This window comes from Aegilops tauschii, chromosome 6 (genome assembly GCF_002575655.3).
Source record: "Aegilops tauschii subsp. strangulata cultivar AL8/78 chromosome 6, Aet v6.0, whole genome shotgun sequence".
Lineage (NCBI taxonomy): Eukaryota > Viridiplantae > Streptophyta > Magnoliopsida > Poales > Poaceae > Aegilops > Aegilops tauschii.
Genome location: NC_053040.3, coordinates 416,961,549 through 416,976,979, shown reverse-complemented (window position 1 = coordinate 416,976,979; position 15,431 = coordinate 416,961,549). Strand labels below are relative to the sequence as shown.

At 44.7% G+C, this 15,431-nt stretch overlaps 1 protein-coding gene across 1 annotated transcript; it reads left to right on the top strand.

Annotated features, from left to right (window-relative positions):
• Positions 1-1,201: 1,201 nt before the first annotated feature.
• On the top strand, positions 1,202-2,996 carry LOC109767393 (transcription termination factor MTEF18, mitochondrial). The gene has a single exon (XM_040392807.3). The coding sequence runs from the start codon at positions 1,310-1,312 to the stop codon at positions 2,459-2,461; it is 1,152 nt and encodes a 383-aa protein (XP_040248741.1). The 5' UTR covers positions 1,202-1,309; the 3' UTR covers positions 2,462-2,996.
• Positions 2,997-15,431: the final 12,435 nt, after the last annotated feature.

The window sequence follows — 15,431 nt, the reverse complement described above, 5'->3', positions numbered from 1 at the left end:
GAGGAACATTGCCCCTAATTTCCTCCACCTTCCAACTCGATGTCGTGGCATTTATCAAGTCTGACACTTGTTTAGGTCGCTGTGGTGTTAGAAAAACGATGGAGCGCATGGATGTAGGCAACCAATTATGTTGCCATACATGTGTCGATTGTCCATCCCCAGTGCGCCGGATGAGGCCTTGGTTTAGTATTTCCTTTCCCTCTATGATCGCCCTCCAGATTTGAGAAGGTTGGGTGCCAAGCTCTGCATCAAGAAAGTCAGTCATTGAAAAATAAAGAGCCTTCAAAAATTTTGCGCTGAGGGTGTCTGGAGATTGCAAAATTCGCCAAGCTTGCCGAGCGAGTAGGACGAGGTTGAAAAGCTCAATATCTCTGAATCCCTACCCTCCTTGATATTTTGGTATCGTCATTACCTCCCACGAGACCCAACATGTTTTTCGTTCGCCCCGCCGACTACCCCACCAGAATTTCCGAATGATGGAGTTGATGTGGTGGCACAATCCTCGGGGTAGTTTGAAGCAGGACATGGAATAAACTGGTACTGCTTGGGCAACTGACTTAATTAACACTTCCTTTCAACCTGACGAATTTTTTTCCATCCATCTTTTTTACTTTGCTCCATACTCTTTGTTTCAAATACTTAAAGGCCCCATTCTTGCAACTACCTATATCAGTAGGCATGCCAGGTATTTCTCACATAAGCTCTCATTCTGAATGTTCAGGATAGTTTTCATTTCCTCTTTAACTATCTGTGAGCAACCCTTGCTAAAGAAAACCGATGACTTATCATGATTAATTTTCCGCCCAGATGCCTGACAATAAGTATCGAACAAAGAAGACACCAAACTAGCTCCCTCAACACTGGCTTTGACGAACAACAGACTGTCATCCTCAAAGAGTAAATGGCTGATCGATGGTGGCGATTCCGCCACTTTAATCCCACTGATCTGAGAAGACTGATTTTGACTTTTGTTGAGGCACGAAAGGCCCTATGCTGCCAACAAGAATAGGCAGGCAGAGATCCGAGATTGGATCTCCTTGACTAATTCCCTTGTAGGAGAGTAAACAACTTTTTTTTGGAATAGGAGAGTAAACAACTTTTTTTTAGGCAAGGAGAGTAAACAACTTGTAGGAATAAAGTGGTGTCATTTTAGGCCCAAGAGTGAACTGGACTAGAGCTTTCGTTGTCCCAATCGGGCCCAACAAATTGTAGGATTAAAGTGGTTCTGCGGCGAGGCCGCGAGAGGTCAAAGACGGAGCGGCGGACTCTCCTGCAATACCTACTCCACCGCCGCCGCGCCGCCGCCGCGATGCTTCTCTTCCACAAGCAACTCCTCTCGCTCCGTCTCCCCGCCTCACCCGTGATCTTCTCTCTCCGTCGCGCCCTCTTAACCACCTCGGTGGCCAACGCCCCGCCGGCCCCCTTCGCCGTCGACGACTACCTCGTCACCACCTGCGGCCTCACGCCGGAGCAAGCCCTGAAGGCCGCCAAACACGTCTCCCACTGCAAGTCTACCTCCAACGCCGACTCCGTCCTCGCCTACCTCGCCGGCCCCACCCTCCGCTTCTCCAAGGCCGACATCGCCCACATCGTCGCCCGCGACCCGCGGATCCTCAACTGCAGCGTCGACAGCACCCTCAAGGCCCGCGTTGCCACTTTACGCGGCTATGGCCTCTCCGAGGACCACGTCCGGTCCTTCCTCCGCATGGCCCCTGGCGTCTTCCGCTCCATCAGCATCCAGGAGAAGCTCGGGTTCTGGTTGCCCTTCCTGGGTTCGCCGGAGAAGTTCATCCGCATCCTCAAGCGCAACTACTACCTCCTCACGTCGGACCTCGAGCGTGTGGTCAAGCCCAACATCGCGGTGCTACTGGAGAGTGGGTTAAGTGCCGACGATATTGCCAAGATGTGCGTGCCCAACTCGAGACTGCTCACCAGCAGCCCCAAGACCGTAATGTCCATCCTGCAGCGCGCTGATAAGCTCGGCGTCCCTCGTGGTTCGCTTATGTTCAGGCAGGCAGTGACCACGACAACAGGCCTTGGGGCCGAGACGATGGCAGCCAAGCTCAAGCTCTTCGAGGAGATTCTTGGGTGGTCTGAGGCTGAGGTGACCAACGTGGTGAGGATCAACCCAACGGTGCTGAGGATCTCTGGGGAGAAGCTTCGCCGTGCTAAGGAGTTCCTGACCAAGGTGGTCGGTGTTGACACCAGGTACATCCTTGCCAGGCCCTCAATCGTGATGTACAGCCTGAAGTGCCGACTGGTCCCTCGGCATTATGTGATGAAGGTGCTCCAGGAGAATGGATTGATTCAGAAAGATCAGAGCTTCTACACGATGATCACGCCTAGTGAGAAGACATTTCAGCGCAGGCATATAGATGCTCATAGGCATGTTCTTCCAGGCCTTGCTGAAGCCTACGCAGCTGCTTGCCAAGGGAAGCCGCCAGCTGAAGTTGCGGTATGAAGGATCCTGCTGTAGGCTCACATGTTTTGAATCTTCACTAACCATCTAAATGGCAGCAATGTTTCATTCTTATTACCGCATCCAGATACTCCAGATGTGTACTCTGCAACTCGCTCTGCTAGCACCTGAATTCTGAAGAAACTCCGCAATGTTTCATCATGGTTTAAGTGCATCATATATCGGTTGCTACAGTTGTGAGAAAGATTGTTGGCTCGTTGATTTTATCACTTGAACATGAAAAACTCAATGTTACAGGTTTATATATTCACCTAATCACCATTGCAGTTTTGCAGTCACTGCATGGGTGAGGTTGCGCTGTCCATCATACATAAATCTCAACCTTTTCCATGGTCAGCCTTTTCCTTATGTGAACTAGGAATTTGTCTCTTAGCATTTTCTTCAGCGAGATGAGTTAGAATTTGATAAATGTAATCATTGTTTGAGTGCTGCATCACCTGTTACGGTAAATGGAGATGGAACAGATCATCCCACTAAGTTTGGTTTGACGACCAATGTGAGTACTGAATTTGATGCATTCTGTTAATGGTTACTATGTTTTTGAGTTCCGACTTGTACTAAATCTTTGGGCTTATTTAAAACACGGCTGGCTGAGAATTGACACTCTCTTGCTATGTCGATGCTGATGGTGTGAGCTGAAGCTCCTCATAGGCCACAGCTGGTATGGTAAGTCGACATATTTTGCTGATCTGTTTACACGTTTGAGATGGATGTTACTCTGGACTCTGGAGTAGTCATTGGGGGAAGCTTCGTTGGGTCTTCCAGTTCCTCAGCACCGCGATTGGTGTCGGCACAATGGTTACTACTGTACATCCTGCGACCCAGGCCCCAGTGGCCAAGATGCTCTGGAGGGAAGGATTGCTCAGTAAAGATGTGCTGCTCGACTGATGAACTGAAGAAGTTCATCAGTCTGAAGACTGAAATTGCACTCTGCAGTTAGTAGTGAACTAGATTCTGTTTAGTTTGAACTGGAGTACTGCTTCAACTGTCTGTAGCTTTTGGAAGTTGCAATGTGCCGAACTATGTATGCTTTTGGACTGAATTTGTTGGCAACATCTCCTTCTTTTGCTATCTGTAGTATCTGAAGTAGTTATGTTTGTTTGTCTTGTGTCCATATTTGGAAGCTACTATGTTTGTCAGATAGCATATTAGCTGCAAGTAGGTTTCCAATTTGGAAGCATCTCTAGCAAATAGGTTTCCAATTTGGTAGCATCTCCAGGTGCCACCCGCAGATGAAATTGACTCCAAATTGGTACAACAGAATGACCTCTTCTTGGTTTACAAAATTGACTCCTTTCTGGATACCAAATTGGTACTCCCTCCGTTTCAAAATAGGTGACTCAACTTTGTACTAAAGTAGTAGTACAAAGTTGAGTCATCTATTTTGGAATGGAGGGAGTACAAGAAAATGACCATATTTTACTGTAAAAGTGGATCATCACAGAGAAAACTCACACATACATAATTTATTTTAAGCTAACACAATATCACATTACATACGAGTCATTCATACAGTAGCGTAGCACATATGGTTTGTTTCAAGCTAACACAGTACCATATTACATAGCATCACAAAGCAAATACTTCAGTTTGCACTCTTACAAAGCAAATACTTCAGTTTGCACTCACAAAGAAAAGCAAAATAATTTAGTTTGCACAGACCATGATAAAACACATCACTCCCACTTAGCACAACTAGCTGTCAGGTAATCTCTCATCTCGATTGTTGGTTTTATCAGCCTTTTTGAAGGACTTAGACCATAAGCTGCTCTGGGGGCATAGAAAGGCCTAGACCTAGTTGTTTTAGCTTGCCTGGTAGCTGCAACCCTTGATCTTGTGACGGGTTTGGCTGTTGCTGCCATTAATCTTGTCACGAGAGATCTAGGTGGAACCCTAGTTGATGATGGAGCCCTAGCCGCAGAAGATGGAGCCCTGGTTGTAGCAGATGCTGGAGCCTTTATTGTAGTAGTTGATGGATCCTTTGGTAGAGCCCTAGATGCAGGAGATGTAGCCCTTGCCGCAGTAGTTGCTGGAGCCCTAGCTGCAGGAGATGCAACCCTTGCTGCAGTAGTTGCTGGAGCACTTGCTGCAGGAGTTATGTGAGCCATGCTTGTATGAGCTGATGGTGGGGCAGTGCTTATAGGAGTTGCACTGACACGTAGATTTGCTCCGGTCTTTCTTTCTGTACTTGAGGCTGTCTGGGCACTGCCTTGTGCTAATGATACAACCTCCTCACTATAGGAGCTCCTGTTTTTGGCTGCACATGAAAACAAATTGTAAACATGTTACCTTAAGAAGTGAACAATGCAAAAAAAAAAACACTTGTGAAGTACCTTGTGTTTGTTTTTCCTCATCTGAAGAGATGGTGTAAGAGTGATACCACAGTTAGAGCATCTATAGCCTTGCTCTTTGCAGTTACTGCATGTTATGGTTGCCATCCTTGAGGAAACTTTGGGCACAACAAACTCATCCTTGCCTTTCCTCCTAACAGTTTGATGCACTCCTTTCTTGCTCTTGAAATCAGGTGGATCAATGTCCCGTGAGTTGGTTTTGGACCATAGGTCAGGACCAGGCACGGGATAGATGATATGCTTGTAGGCTTCTCTATAGAGTGGCTTCTTGAAAAAAATCATGACAAAATCCTCAAGGTGGAGCTTAGCTTTATTGATGGCCGCCACAACATTGTTGCATGGCACACCAGTCATATACCATCTCGTACAACCACAGGTCCATGCCTCAAGGTTCACTGCATATATCTTATCACCACTACTAACTTGCCACAACATTGGTCCAGATTGTGCTGCTTTGCAAAACCTAGAATACCATTTGACTCCTCTAGCCTCTCTGCATAGGTAGGAGTTATCTCCCACCTAGCCTCCTCTATTTTGTTCCTGGTCCCTTGATACTTCACCATCAACTTTGATCTTATTACATGTGTCATGGTTTTAATTGGCTTCAACCTCAGCTCTAGTATGTACCTGTTGAAGACCTCACTAATGTTGTTCACAACTAAATCTGTTTTGTAGTCCATTGCATGCCTAGCCCAAGTTTCTTTTGGGATTTTAACCAACCATTTCCATGATTCTTCATCCTCGTCTTTAAGTTTAGCCATTGCAACATCAAATCCATTTTCAGTATATGAATAAATAACCTGGTCCATATACTGCTTCAGCTCCTCAGCCCTAAATCCAGCTGCTTGAAAATTTGCATAGATATGCCTAAGGCAGTACCTATGTGGTGAATTTGGAAATTTTTGGCCAGCAACATTTGAAAGCCCTGAGGAAATAAATAAGATTTCTCAATGTGATAATTGAACAAAAAACATTTCTTGATTTAATACAAAGTGTATGTTGTTCACTAACCTTCTGCCTATCTAATATGAAAGTGTAAATGCCAAATTGATTACTCTCTCCAATGCATTGCCTCAACTGATACAAGAACCAGCTCCAACATGGGGCATCTCCCTTGTCAACCACATCAAATGCAATAGAAAAGAAATTGCTATTTCCATCTCCGCCTATTGCTGCCAGGACTTGCTGGCCACTATTTAACTTTATGAAACATCCGTCAACACCTGCATCAAATAAGCAATGATTTGAGACAGGTAAAATGCAGAAACAAAGGGTTGCACAAAGGTGCACTAATGAAAATACCTATAAATGGCCCACACCCATTGAGAAAGCCTTCCCTAGATGCATTGAGGCACATAAACATCCTATGGAACCTAGGGTTGGGGCTTGGGTGTTCTGGTATGTTTCTTGTTGTCACAATACACCTACTGCCAGGATTTTCCTCTAAAACTGCCTACAAACAGTCTGTGAATCTAGTGTAATGTGCTTTAACATATCCGTCAACAACTTTCAAAGCCTTCCTCTTAGCCTTGTAGGCCTTGCTCTTGGGTATTTCCACCCCATACTTATCCTTTGCATTTTATAATATTGTGTCAACCTTTGTCCCGGGGTCTGTTCTAATTGCATCCTCACATTCCTTGGCAAACCAATCTGCTGTCACTTTTGTGTTCTCACTATCTGCAGGGCATGTGCGTAACAATCTCAATTTTCCAATGGTAAATGTCTTTTCATTCATGATTTAAGAAGCTGTCATCATAAAGGGGCATCCATCAACTTTGCAATAAACAATTATCTTGTGTTTTAATTCCTCCAATAACTACAATTCCTCAACTGAACTATATGCAATTGTATTAGAGATCTTTTGAATTGATACACATCTTCAAAACATAAGTGCTCATATATCTGCTGATGAGGATTTTCTGCTTTCTCGTCATACAAAATCCTGTCATCTTTCTTCTTGGGCCTTCTCTTCCTCTTGCCACATAAAACTAAATTCCTTTTGATAGCACCATCATAATCACTGTCATTGACTTCTAAAGTATTACCCAATTCATCCTCTGAAGGCACCCAGTCATGAAAAAGAACAATTTCTTCTTTCTGGTGAGCTCTGCTAGAAGGCCCAACTCTCTTTGGCTTCTTCTTCTTTGGAGGAGAAGGCACAAGCTCACTATCATCCATTTCCTCTTCCTCAGGCCGGTAAAATCCTAATGAGTTGAATTTTTACAACATCTTCTATATGCCCAAATAATAGCTCTCCACAAAAATTGAGCCCCGTCTAACAATCCATGTGAGCTCACCATCCAATCTTTGTTCCTAGTAATATTTTCACTTTCTAAAGCAACTACATTTTATATTGCTTTCTAATTGCTGAAATTCACCAGGACATGACCCTGACCATAGAACCTCCCTCCACCAAATTTTAGCTCATTTAATTTAGCCGATTTCCCTCAATATTTTTCCCAATTTTCTTAGTGGAGAGCATTGTGAAGCAAGTACCATTTTTATTTATCCAAATGGTATGAAATTTTCATAGTGCCTTCATATGCCTAAATTATCATCCTCCTCCAAATTGCAGCTCAATCAATCATCTATGTGAGCCCAGCTTCAATTTCTATTTTCTGTCCAGATTGGCACATTGCAAAGGAAGTGCTATCTAGACCCTCCTATTGCCCTCAAACTTTTTGGGTATCTTCCATCTCCAAATCATTGCCACATGCCAATATTCAGCTCCATTTGCTTAGTAAATCTTCCTCAGCAAATTTCCAAAGTTTCTATCTAGAGAGAAGCTTTGTGTAGGAAGTACTAGCTAGGATTATCCAAATGATCTGAGATCATTCCAAATCTTCCATACGCTCAAATAATCACTCTCCACAAAATGCGAGCTCTATCCAGCAACTATATTTTATATTGGTTAATTATTGCTGAAAATTTAGCACGGCATGTTCCTACCAATATAACTTACCTCCACCAAATTAGAGGTCATTTCATTTGGCCGATTCCTCTCAATAATTTTCCAAAGTTTCTGTCCAGAGAAGAGCATTGTGAAGGAAGTGCCACTTTGGCATGTCCAAATTGTATCAAATTTTTACAGTGCTTTCCTATGACCAAATGACCATCCTCCACCAAATTTCAGCTCAATCCATTCATTCCTTTGAGCCCAGCTACAACATCCATATTTCTGCCAGTGGGGTACTTTGCAAAACAAGTGCCACCTAGGCTCCTCCATTTGAGCTGACAATTTGCCAAGGCAGTCTCCTTAGTAGATCATCATCCTCAGCCAAAACTCAGGTCCATTGTCCATGTGCATTTCCCCCACCGCTAATCAAACACTTGCCTGCTAATTCATGTTTGAGCTTAGTTCAGTCTCCTCGTGAGATTCTTCTGTTGTATTCTTCTTCCTAACACCTAACGAGGGAGTGTCCAACCCACCAAACATGCCTAGGCCGCCTACAATGCGTGGCAACGCCACGGTCACGCGGTGACCACGAGGCTCGCATGCCAATTTACGCGCTCTGGAGTTGGGGCCCTTGGCCACTGTCCAAACCTCGACGTCTCACCACCACACCATGTATTTCTGATTAAATAGATACTTATGTACCTAGAAATGATTTTTGGAAAAAAAGAGCAAACTATAAGGTAGCTGCAGTTCAAATTTGACCCGCTTTCAGCTGAATCGACGAAAATTTGTCTTTTTCACAAGAGGTTGATCAAAGCTTTGATACCCAAACACTTTGCCAATTATACATTAAATATGGCCTAATATTTTAGAAAATTGATTTGGTCCAATTTTGCAATAAATATATGGTAGGTCCTTCACAAAAAACTCATTTTGGGCATTCGAAAAATGGAAAATGATTTTTTCGTCCAAAAAAATGAAAACTTCCTTAGGAAACATTGTTTTCCATTCCAAGATGCACCCTTGTGCACAATATGAGATCATTTGAATAAACTATGCCATGAATGCTACCGTAACATTGATCATTTGGCTTGAAAGCCATTGATCTTCACACATGATAGCTCGTTTCTGAGAACACTTTTTTAAAATAATTACCATATTACAAGTTTATTATTTTTCCTGGTAACTTGGCCACATATAATGACACAATGCGAAGATTTTCCGAATTTTTTGATTTTTTTTGAATTTTTCATGCCAATTTCAAAATGGGGCCAAAACGGCGGGCATGACCGTTCCTAGCTAGTGGTTGGATCTTGGAAAACTTTTGGTGTTTATCTAATGAAATATATACTTTTGTACCTATAGATGTTTTTTGAAAAAAAATCATGAGCAAACTATGAGGCAGCTACAGTTCAAATTTGACGTACTTCCGTTTAAATCGGCGAAAATTTATCTTTTTCACAAGAGGTGGATCAAAGCTTCTGACACCCAACCATTTGGTCAATTGTACATTAAATGTGGCCTAATATTTTAGAAAAATGATTTGGTCCAATTTTGCAACAACTAAATGGTAGGTCCTTCACAAAAAACTCATTTTGCGCACTCGAAAAATGGAAAATGAATTTTCCGTGAAAAGAAAATGAAAACTTCCTTATGCAACATTATTTGCCATTCCAAGATGCACCCTTGTGAACAATATTAGATCATTTTAACAAACTATGCCATGAATGCTACCATAACATTGATCATTTGGCTTGAAAGCCATTGATCTTCACACATGATAGCTCGTTTCTGAGAACACTTTTTAAAATAATTACCGTATTACAATTTTATTATTTTTCCTGGTAACTTGGACACATATAATGATACAATGCAAAGGTTTTCAATTTTTTTAATTTTTCATGCCCATTTCAAAATGCGGTCAAAATGGTGGGCATGACCGTTCCTAGCTAGTGGTTGAATCTTGGAAATTTTTTGGTGTTTCTCTAATGAAATAGATACTTTTGTACCTAGAAATGTTTTTTGGAAAAAATCATGAGCAAACTATGAGGCAGCTGTAGTTCAAATTTGACCTACTTCCAACTGAGGCACAAATTTGTCTTTTTCATGAGAGGTGGATCAAAGTTTCTGACACCCAACCATTTGGTCAATTGTACATTCAATATGGCCTAATATTTTAGAAAAATGAATTGGTCCAATTTTGCAACAAATATATGGTAGGTCCTTCACAAAAAAACTCATTTTGGGCACTGAAAAATGGAAAATGATTTTTTCGTCCAAAGAAAAAGAAAACTTCCTTAGGCAACATTGTTTGCCATTCCAAGATGCACCCTTGTGCACAATATTAGACCATTTGAACAAACTATGCCATGCATGCGGCCATAAGATTGATCATTTGGCTTGAAAGCCATGAATGTTCACACATGATAGCTCATTTCTGAGAATACTTTTTTTAAATAATTGTTGTATTACAAGATTATTATGTTTTCCTGGTAACTTGGTCACATATAATGACACAATGCGAAGGTTTTCAATTTTTTTTGAATTTTTCATGCCCGTTTCAAAATGAGGTTAAAACGACGTCCATGACCGTTCGTAGCTAGTGGTTGAATCTTGATTTTTTTTGGTGTTTCTATGATTAAACAGATACTTCTGTACCTAAAAATATTTTTTTGGAAAAAATCATGAGAAAACTATGAGGCACCTGTAGTTCAAATTTGACCTGCTTCCTATCGAATCAATGAAATTTGTTTAAATGACCAAAAATAGCTAGAAGGATCGGATATGCATACAAATAGGTGATCATCCATAAAATGTGGTCTAAATTAAGTGAAAATTAGTGATGCCATTTTGCAAAATAATTTTGGTAGCTGCTTCACGAAACCTCCTGTTTTTAGCACTAAGATATAATTTTAATAAATACCTCATGTTTTCAACCAATCAGGAAGCAACCCACACACCCCACTGTAGTCGATCTGAGCTGTCCACACTCTCCCTCAGTCCCTCGATCTAGCGTCTCTCGCACACCTCTCAACTCTCGTCCCTCTCCCACCAATCCGCCCACCCTCTCTGGAACTTTCCCCTCTCTTGCTCGTCTCACCCTCTTCCCTGCACCACTCCTCGTTGCCACCTATGACGCCCGATGCCGCCCAATTCCTGCACCCTCCGACGGCGCCTAGCCTACCCATAACTTCCTCTCGCTACGCACTTTCTTCTCCACCGCGTCGATTGATTTATCCCATCTCATTTGGTCGGCCACATCACTTCCTCTTGCTAGGGTTTCAGTGGTGGGGTGGACCTCGTCGCCGGTCTCCTGCTCAGCCTCGTCGCGGCGGTGCCGACGCGCGTGAGATCCTCCTCGCTGCCAAGGTCGCACTGGATCCGCTCCTTTCCACCGCAGGATCCGCTCCTCTCCTACAAGGCCGCCATCGGATCCCCTCCTCTCCGACAGCAACGCCTACAGATCCGCTCATCCTCGACAACGGCAAGTACTACAACACCAACTTCGTGGTGGCCGATCCTCTGCACGCCGCCGCCCGAGAGGATCTAGGCCGCCCATGCCGGTTCCCGTCTGTCGCCGCTCTGGATCTGCGTTGCCCGCGCTCTGATACGTCTCCGTCGTATCTATAATTTTTGATTGTTTCATGCCAATATTATACAAATTTCACATACTTTTGGCAAGAATTTATATGATTTATTGGACTAACATATTGATCTAGTGCCCAGTGTCAGTTCCTGTTTGTTGCATGTTTTTTGTTTTGCCGAATATCCATATCAAACAAAGTCCAAACACGATAAAAATTTATGGAGAATTATTTTGGAATATATGTGATTTTTGGGTGTTGGAATCAACGCAAACGGAGGCCCACGACCTCCACCACCCATCAGGGCGCGCGGGCACCCCCTGGCGTGCCCAGATGTCTTGTGGGCTCCCCTAAAGTCAGTTGGGGCTCTTATTTGGGCACAAGAAAGATAATTTAGGAAAAAAATTGTGTTAAATTGTCTGCGCAATTGGAGTTATAGATCTCCAAGAATTTAAGAAACGGTGAAGGGCCAGAAAACAGGAACGCGAAACAGAAGAGAACAGAGAGGGAGATCCAATCTCCGAGGGGCTCCTGCCCCTCCACCGCCATGGAGGCCATGGACCAACGGGGGAACCCTCCTCCCATCTAGGGGGCAAGGAGGAAGGAGAAGGAGGGGCGCTCTCTCCCCCTCTCTCCCGTTGGCGCCGGAGCACCGCTGGGGCAATCATCGTGACGACGATCTACACCAACAACTTCGCCGCCGTCAACACTAACTCTCCCCCCTCTATGCAGCGATGTAAGTGTTGGGGAACGTAGTAATTTCAAAAAAATTCCTACGCACACGCAAGATCATGGTGATGCATAGCAACGAGAGGGGAGAGTGTTGTCCACGTACCCTCGTAGACCGAAAGCGGAAGCGTTATGACAACACAGTTGATGTAGTCGCACGTCTTCATGATCCGACCGATCCAAGTACCGAACGCACGGCACCTCCGAGTTCAGCACACGTTCAGCTCGATGACGTCCCTCGAACTCCGATCTAGCCGAGTGTTGAGGGAGAGTTTCGTCAGCACAACGGCGTGGTGACGATGATGATGTTCTACCGACACAGGGCTTCGCCTAAGCACCGCTACGATATTATCGAGGTGTAATATGGTGGAGGGGGGCACCGCACACGGCTAAGAGATCAATAGATCAATTGTTGTGTCTCTGGGGTGCCCCCTTGCCCCCGTATATAAAGGAGCAAAGGGGGGAGGTGCGGCCAGCCTTGGGGTGCGCCAGGAGGAGTCCTACTCCCACCGGGAGTAGGACTCCCCCCTTTTCCTAGTTGGATTAGGACTTGGGAGGGGGGAAAGAGAAGAGGGAGAAGAAGGAAAGGGGGCGCCGCCCCCTTCTCCTTGTCCTATTCGGACTAGGGGGGAGGGGCGCGCGGCCCAGCCCTAGCCGCCTCTCCTCTCTTCCACCTAGGCCCACTAATGCCCATTATGTTGCCGGGGGGGTTTCGGTAACCTCCCGGTACTCCGGTAAAATCCCGATTTCACCCGGAACACTTCCGATATCCAAACATAGGCTTCCAATATATCAATATTTATGTCTCGACCATTTCGAGACTCCTCGTCATGTACGTGATCACATCCGGGACTCCGAACAACCTTCGGTACATCAAAACATATAAACTCATAATATAACTATCATTGAAACGTTAAGCGTGCGGACCCTACGGGTTCGAGAACTATGTAGACATGACCGAGACACGTCTCCGGTCAATAACCAATAGCGGAACCTGGATGCTCATATTGGCTCCCACATATTCTACGAAGATCTTTATCGGTCAGACCGCATAACAACATACGTTGTTCCCTTTGTCATCGGTATGTTACTTGCCCGAGATTCGATCGTCGGTATCTTAATACCTAGTTCAATCTCGTTACCGGCAAGTCTCTTTACTCGTTCCGTAATACATCATCTCGCAACAAACTCATTAGTTGCAATGCTTGCAAGGCTTAAGTGATGTGCATTACCGAGAGGGCCCAGAGATACCTCTCCGACAATCGGAGTGACAAATCCTAATCTCGAAATACGCCAACCCAACAAGTACCTTCGGAGACACCTGTAGAGCACCTTTATAATCACCCAGTTACGTTGTGACGTTTGGTAGCACACAAAGTGTTCCTCTGGTAAACGAGAGTTGCATAATCTCATAGTCATAGGAACATGTATAAGTCATGAAGAAAGCAATAGCAACATACTAAACGATCGAGTGCTAAGCTAACGGAATGGGTCAAGTCAATCACATCATTCTCCTAATGATGTGATCCCGTTAATCAAATGACAACTCATGTCAATGGCTAGGAAACATAACCATCTTTGATCAACGAGCTATTCAAGTAGAGGCATACTAGTGACACTTTGTTTGTCTATGTATTCATACAAGTATTATGTTTCCGGTTAATACAATTCTAGCATGAATAGTAAACATTTATCATGATATAAGGAAATAAATAATAACTTTATTATTGCCTCTAGGGCATATTTCCTTCAGTAAGACCTCTTTTCCCCGTTGTAGGCATACCGCAAGCTCCGACACTACTTTCGAGAGTGTTCGATCACAGTGGAATCGAAAAGTGCCCTTAAATGACATTATCAATAATAGGGATGCCATGGGTTGCATCGCCAAATGGGCCATAGAGCTCCTTCCCTTTGAAATTGTGTACAAGCCACATCGAGCTATTAAGTCTCAGGTACTAGCTGATTTTCTAGCCAAATGGACGGAAGCTGAGCTTCCCCGGGAATACAGTACATACTCACACTAGACAATGTATTTTGATGGTTCCAAGATGTTAGCCGGACTAGGGGGCTGGCGTAATCCTTACGTCCCCCACTGGCGACACTATTCGGTACATACTGCAGATCATGTACACAGACTTCAAAACCGCACCCGAATATGAAGCCCTGTTGCATGGTCTTCGGATGGCAACGTCAATGGGTGTTCAGCGGCTCGAGGTGCGGGGAGATTCCAACCTCGCCATCTCCCAAGTCAATGGCGAGTTTGACGCCAAAGACCCAAAAATGGCAGCATACTGAAATGCCGTCTTAAGAATATCAACCCGGTTCGAAGGGTTAGAATTCCACCATGTCTCTAGAGACAGTAACCAAGGTACGGATATCCTCTCCCGTATGGGCGCTAAACGCGACCATGTCCCTAAAAACACCTTTCTAGAGCGGCTTTCTAAGCCATTCGTGGTGTGGCAGGACGGGGACCAGGATGCAGCAACCAATGGGCCCAAAAAAATCGTCCCTCCGGCCATTGAGCCAGACGATGACATCATCGGTGGCTCTATAGTTGAAGAAACCGCTTCGGCTCACGAGGTCATGGTCGTAATCGCCCCATGGACTGAGCCCTTCCTTGCCTACCTTTTACGACAGGAGCTCCTCAACAATCAAACCGAGGCACGACACATAGTCCAGCGCTCTAAAGCCTACAAGGTCCACGAGGGCGAGCTATACAAGAAAAGCACTACCGGAGTCCTACAACGATGCATATCGGAAGCAGAGGGGTAACAACTTTTGGCCGAGATACACTTTGGCATGGGCGGCCACCACGCGGCAGCTCGGGCCCTGGCAAGCAAGGCCTTCCGAGCAGGGTTTTTCTGGCCCACCGCCTGCGTGGATGCCCGTACTTTAGTCCAACATTGTGTTGGATGCCAGCTTTTTGCAAATCAAAGCCATATGCCCCCACGGCTCTCCGGACTATAGCAATTACCTGGCCTTTAGCTGTCTGGCGGCTGGACATGGTTGGACCACTTAAAGGGGGAACCAAGAAAATACATACTTACTGGTCATGGTCGATAAATTCACTAAATGGATTGAAGCAAAGCCAGTAACATCAACAAAGTCCGGACCCATTATTGACTCTATATCCGGCGTGGTACACCGTTACGATGTCCCTCATAGTATCATAACGAATAATGGATCCAATTTCACGGCCTAGGAAGTCAAGGACTGGTGTGCTACTATGGGCATCAAGTTCGACTACGCTTCGGTGTACCACCCGCAGACCAATGGACAAGTTGAGCGGGCCAACAGACTAATCGTGAGCGGCATAAAGCCTTGCCTGGTCCGTTCCTTGAAACAATCTGATTGTCACTGGGTGGAGGAGCTTGACTCCGTACTATGGGGAC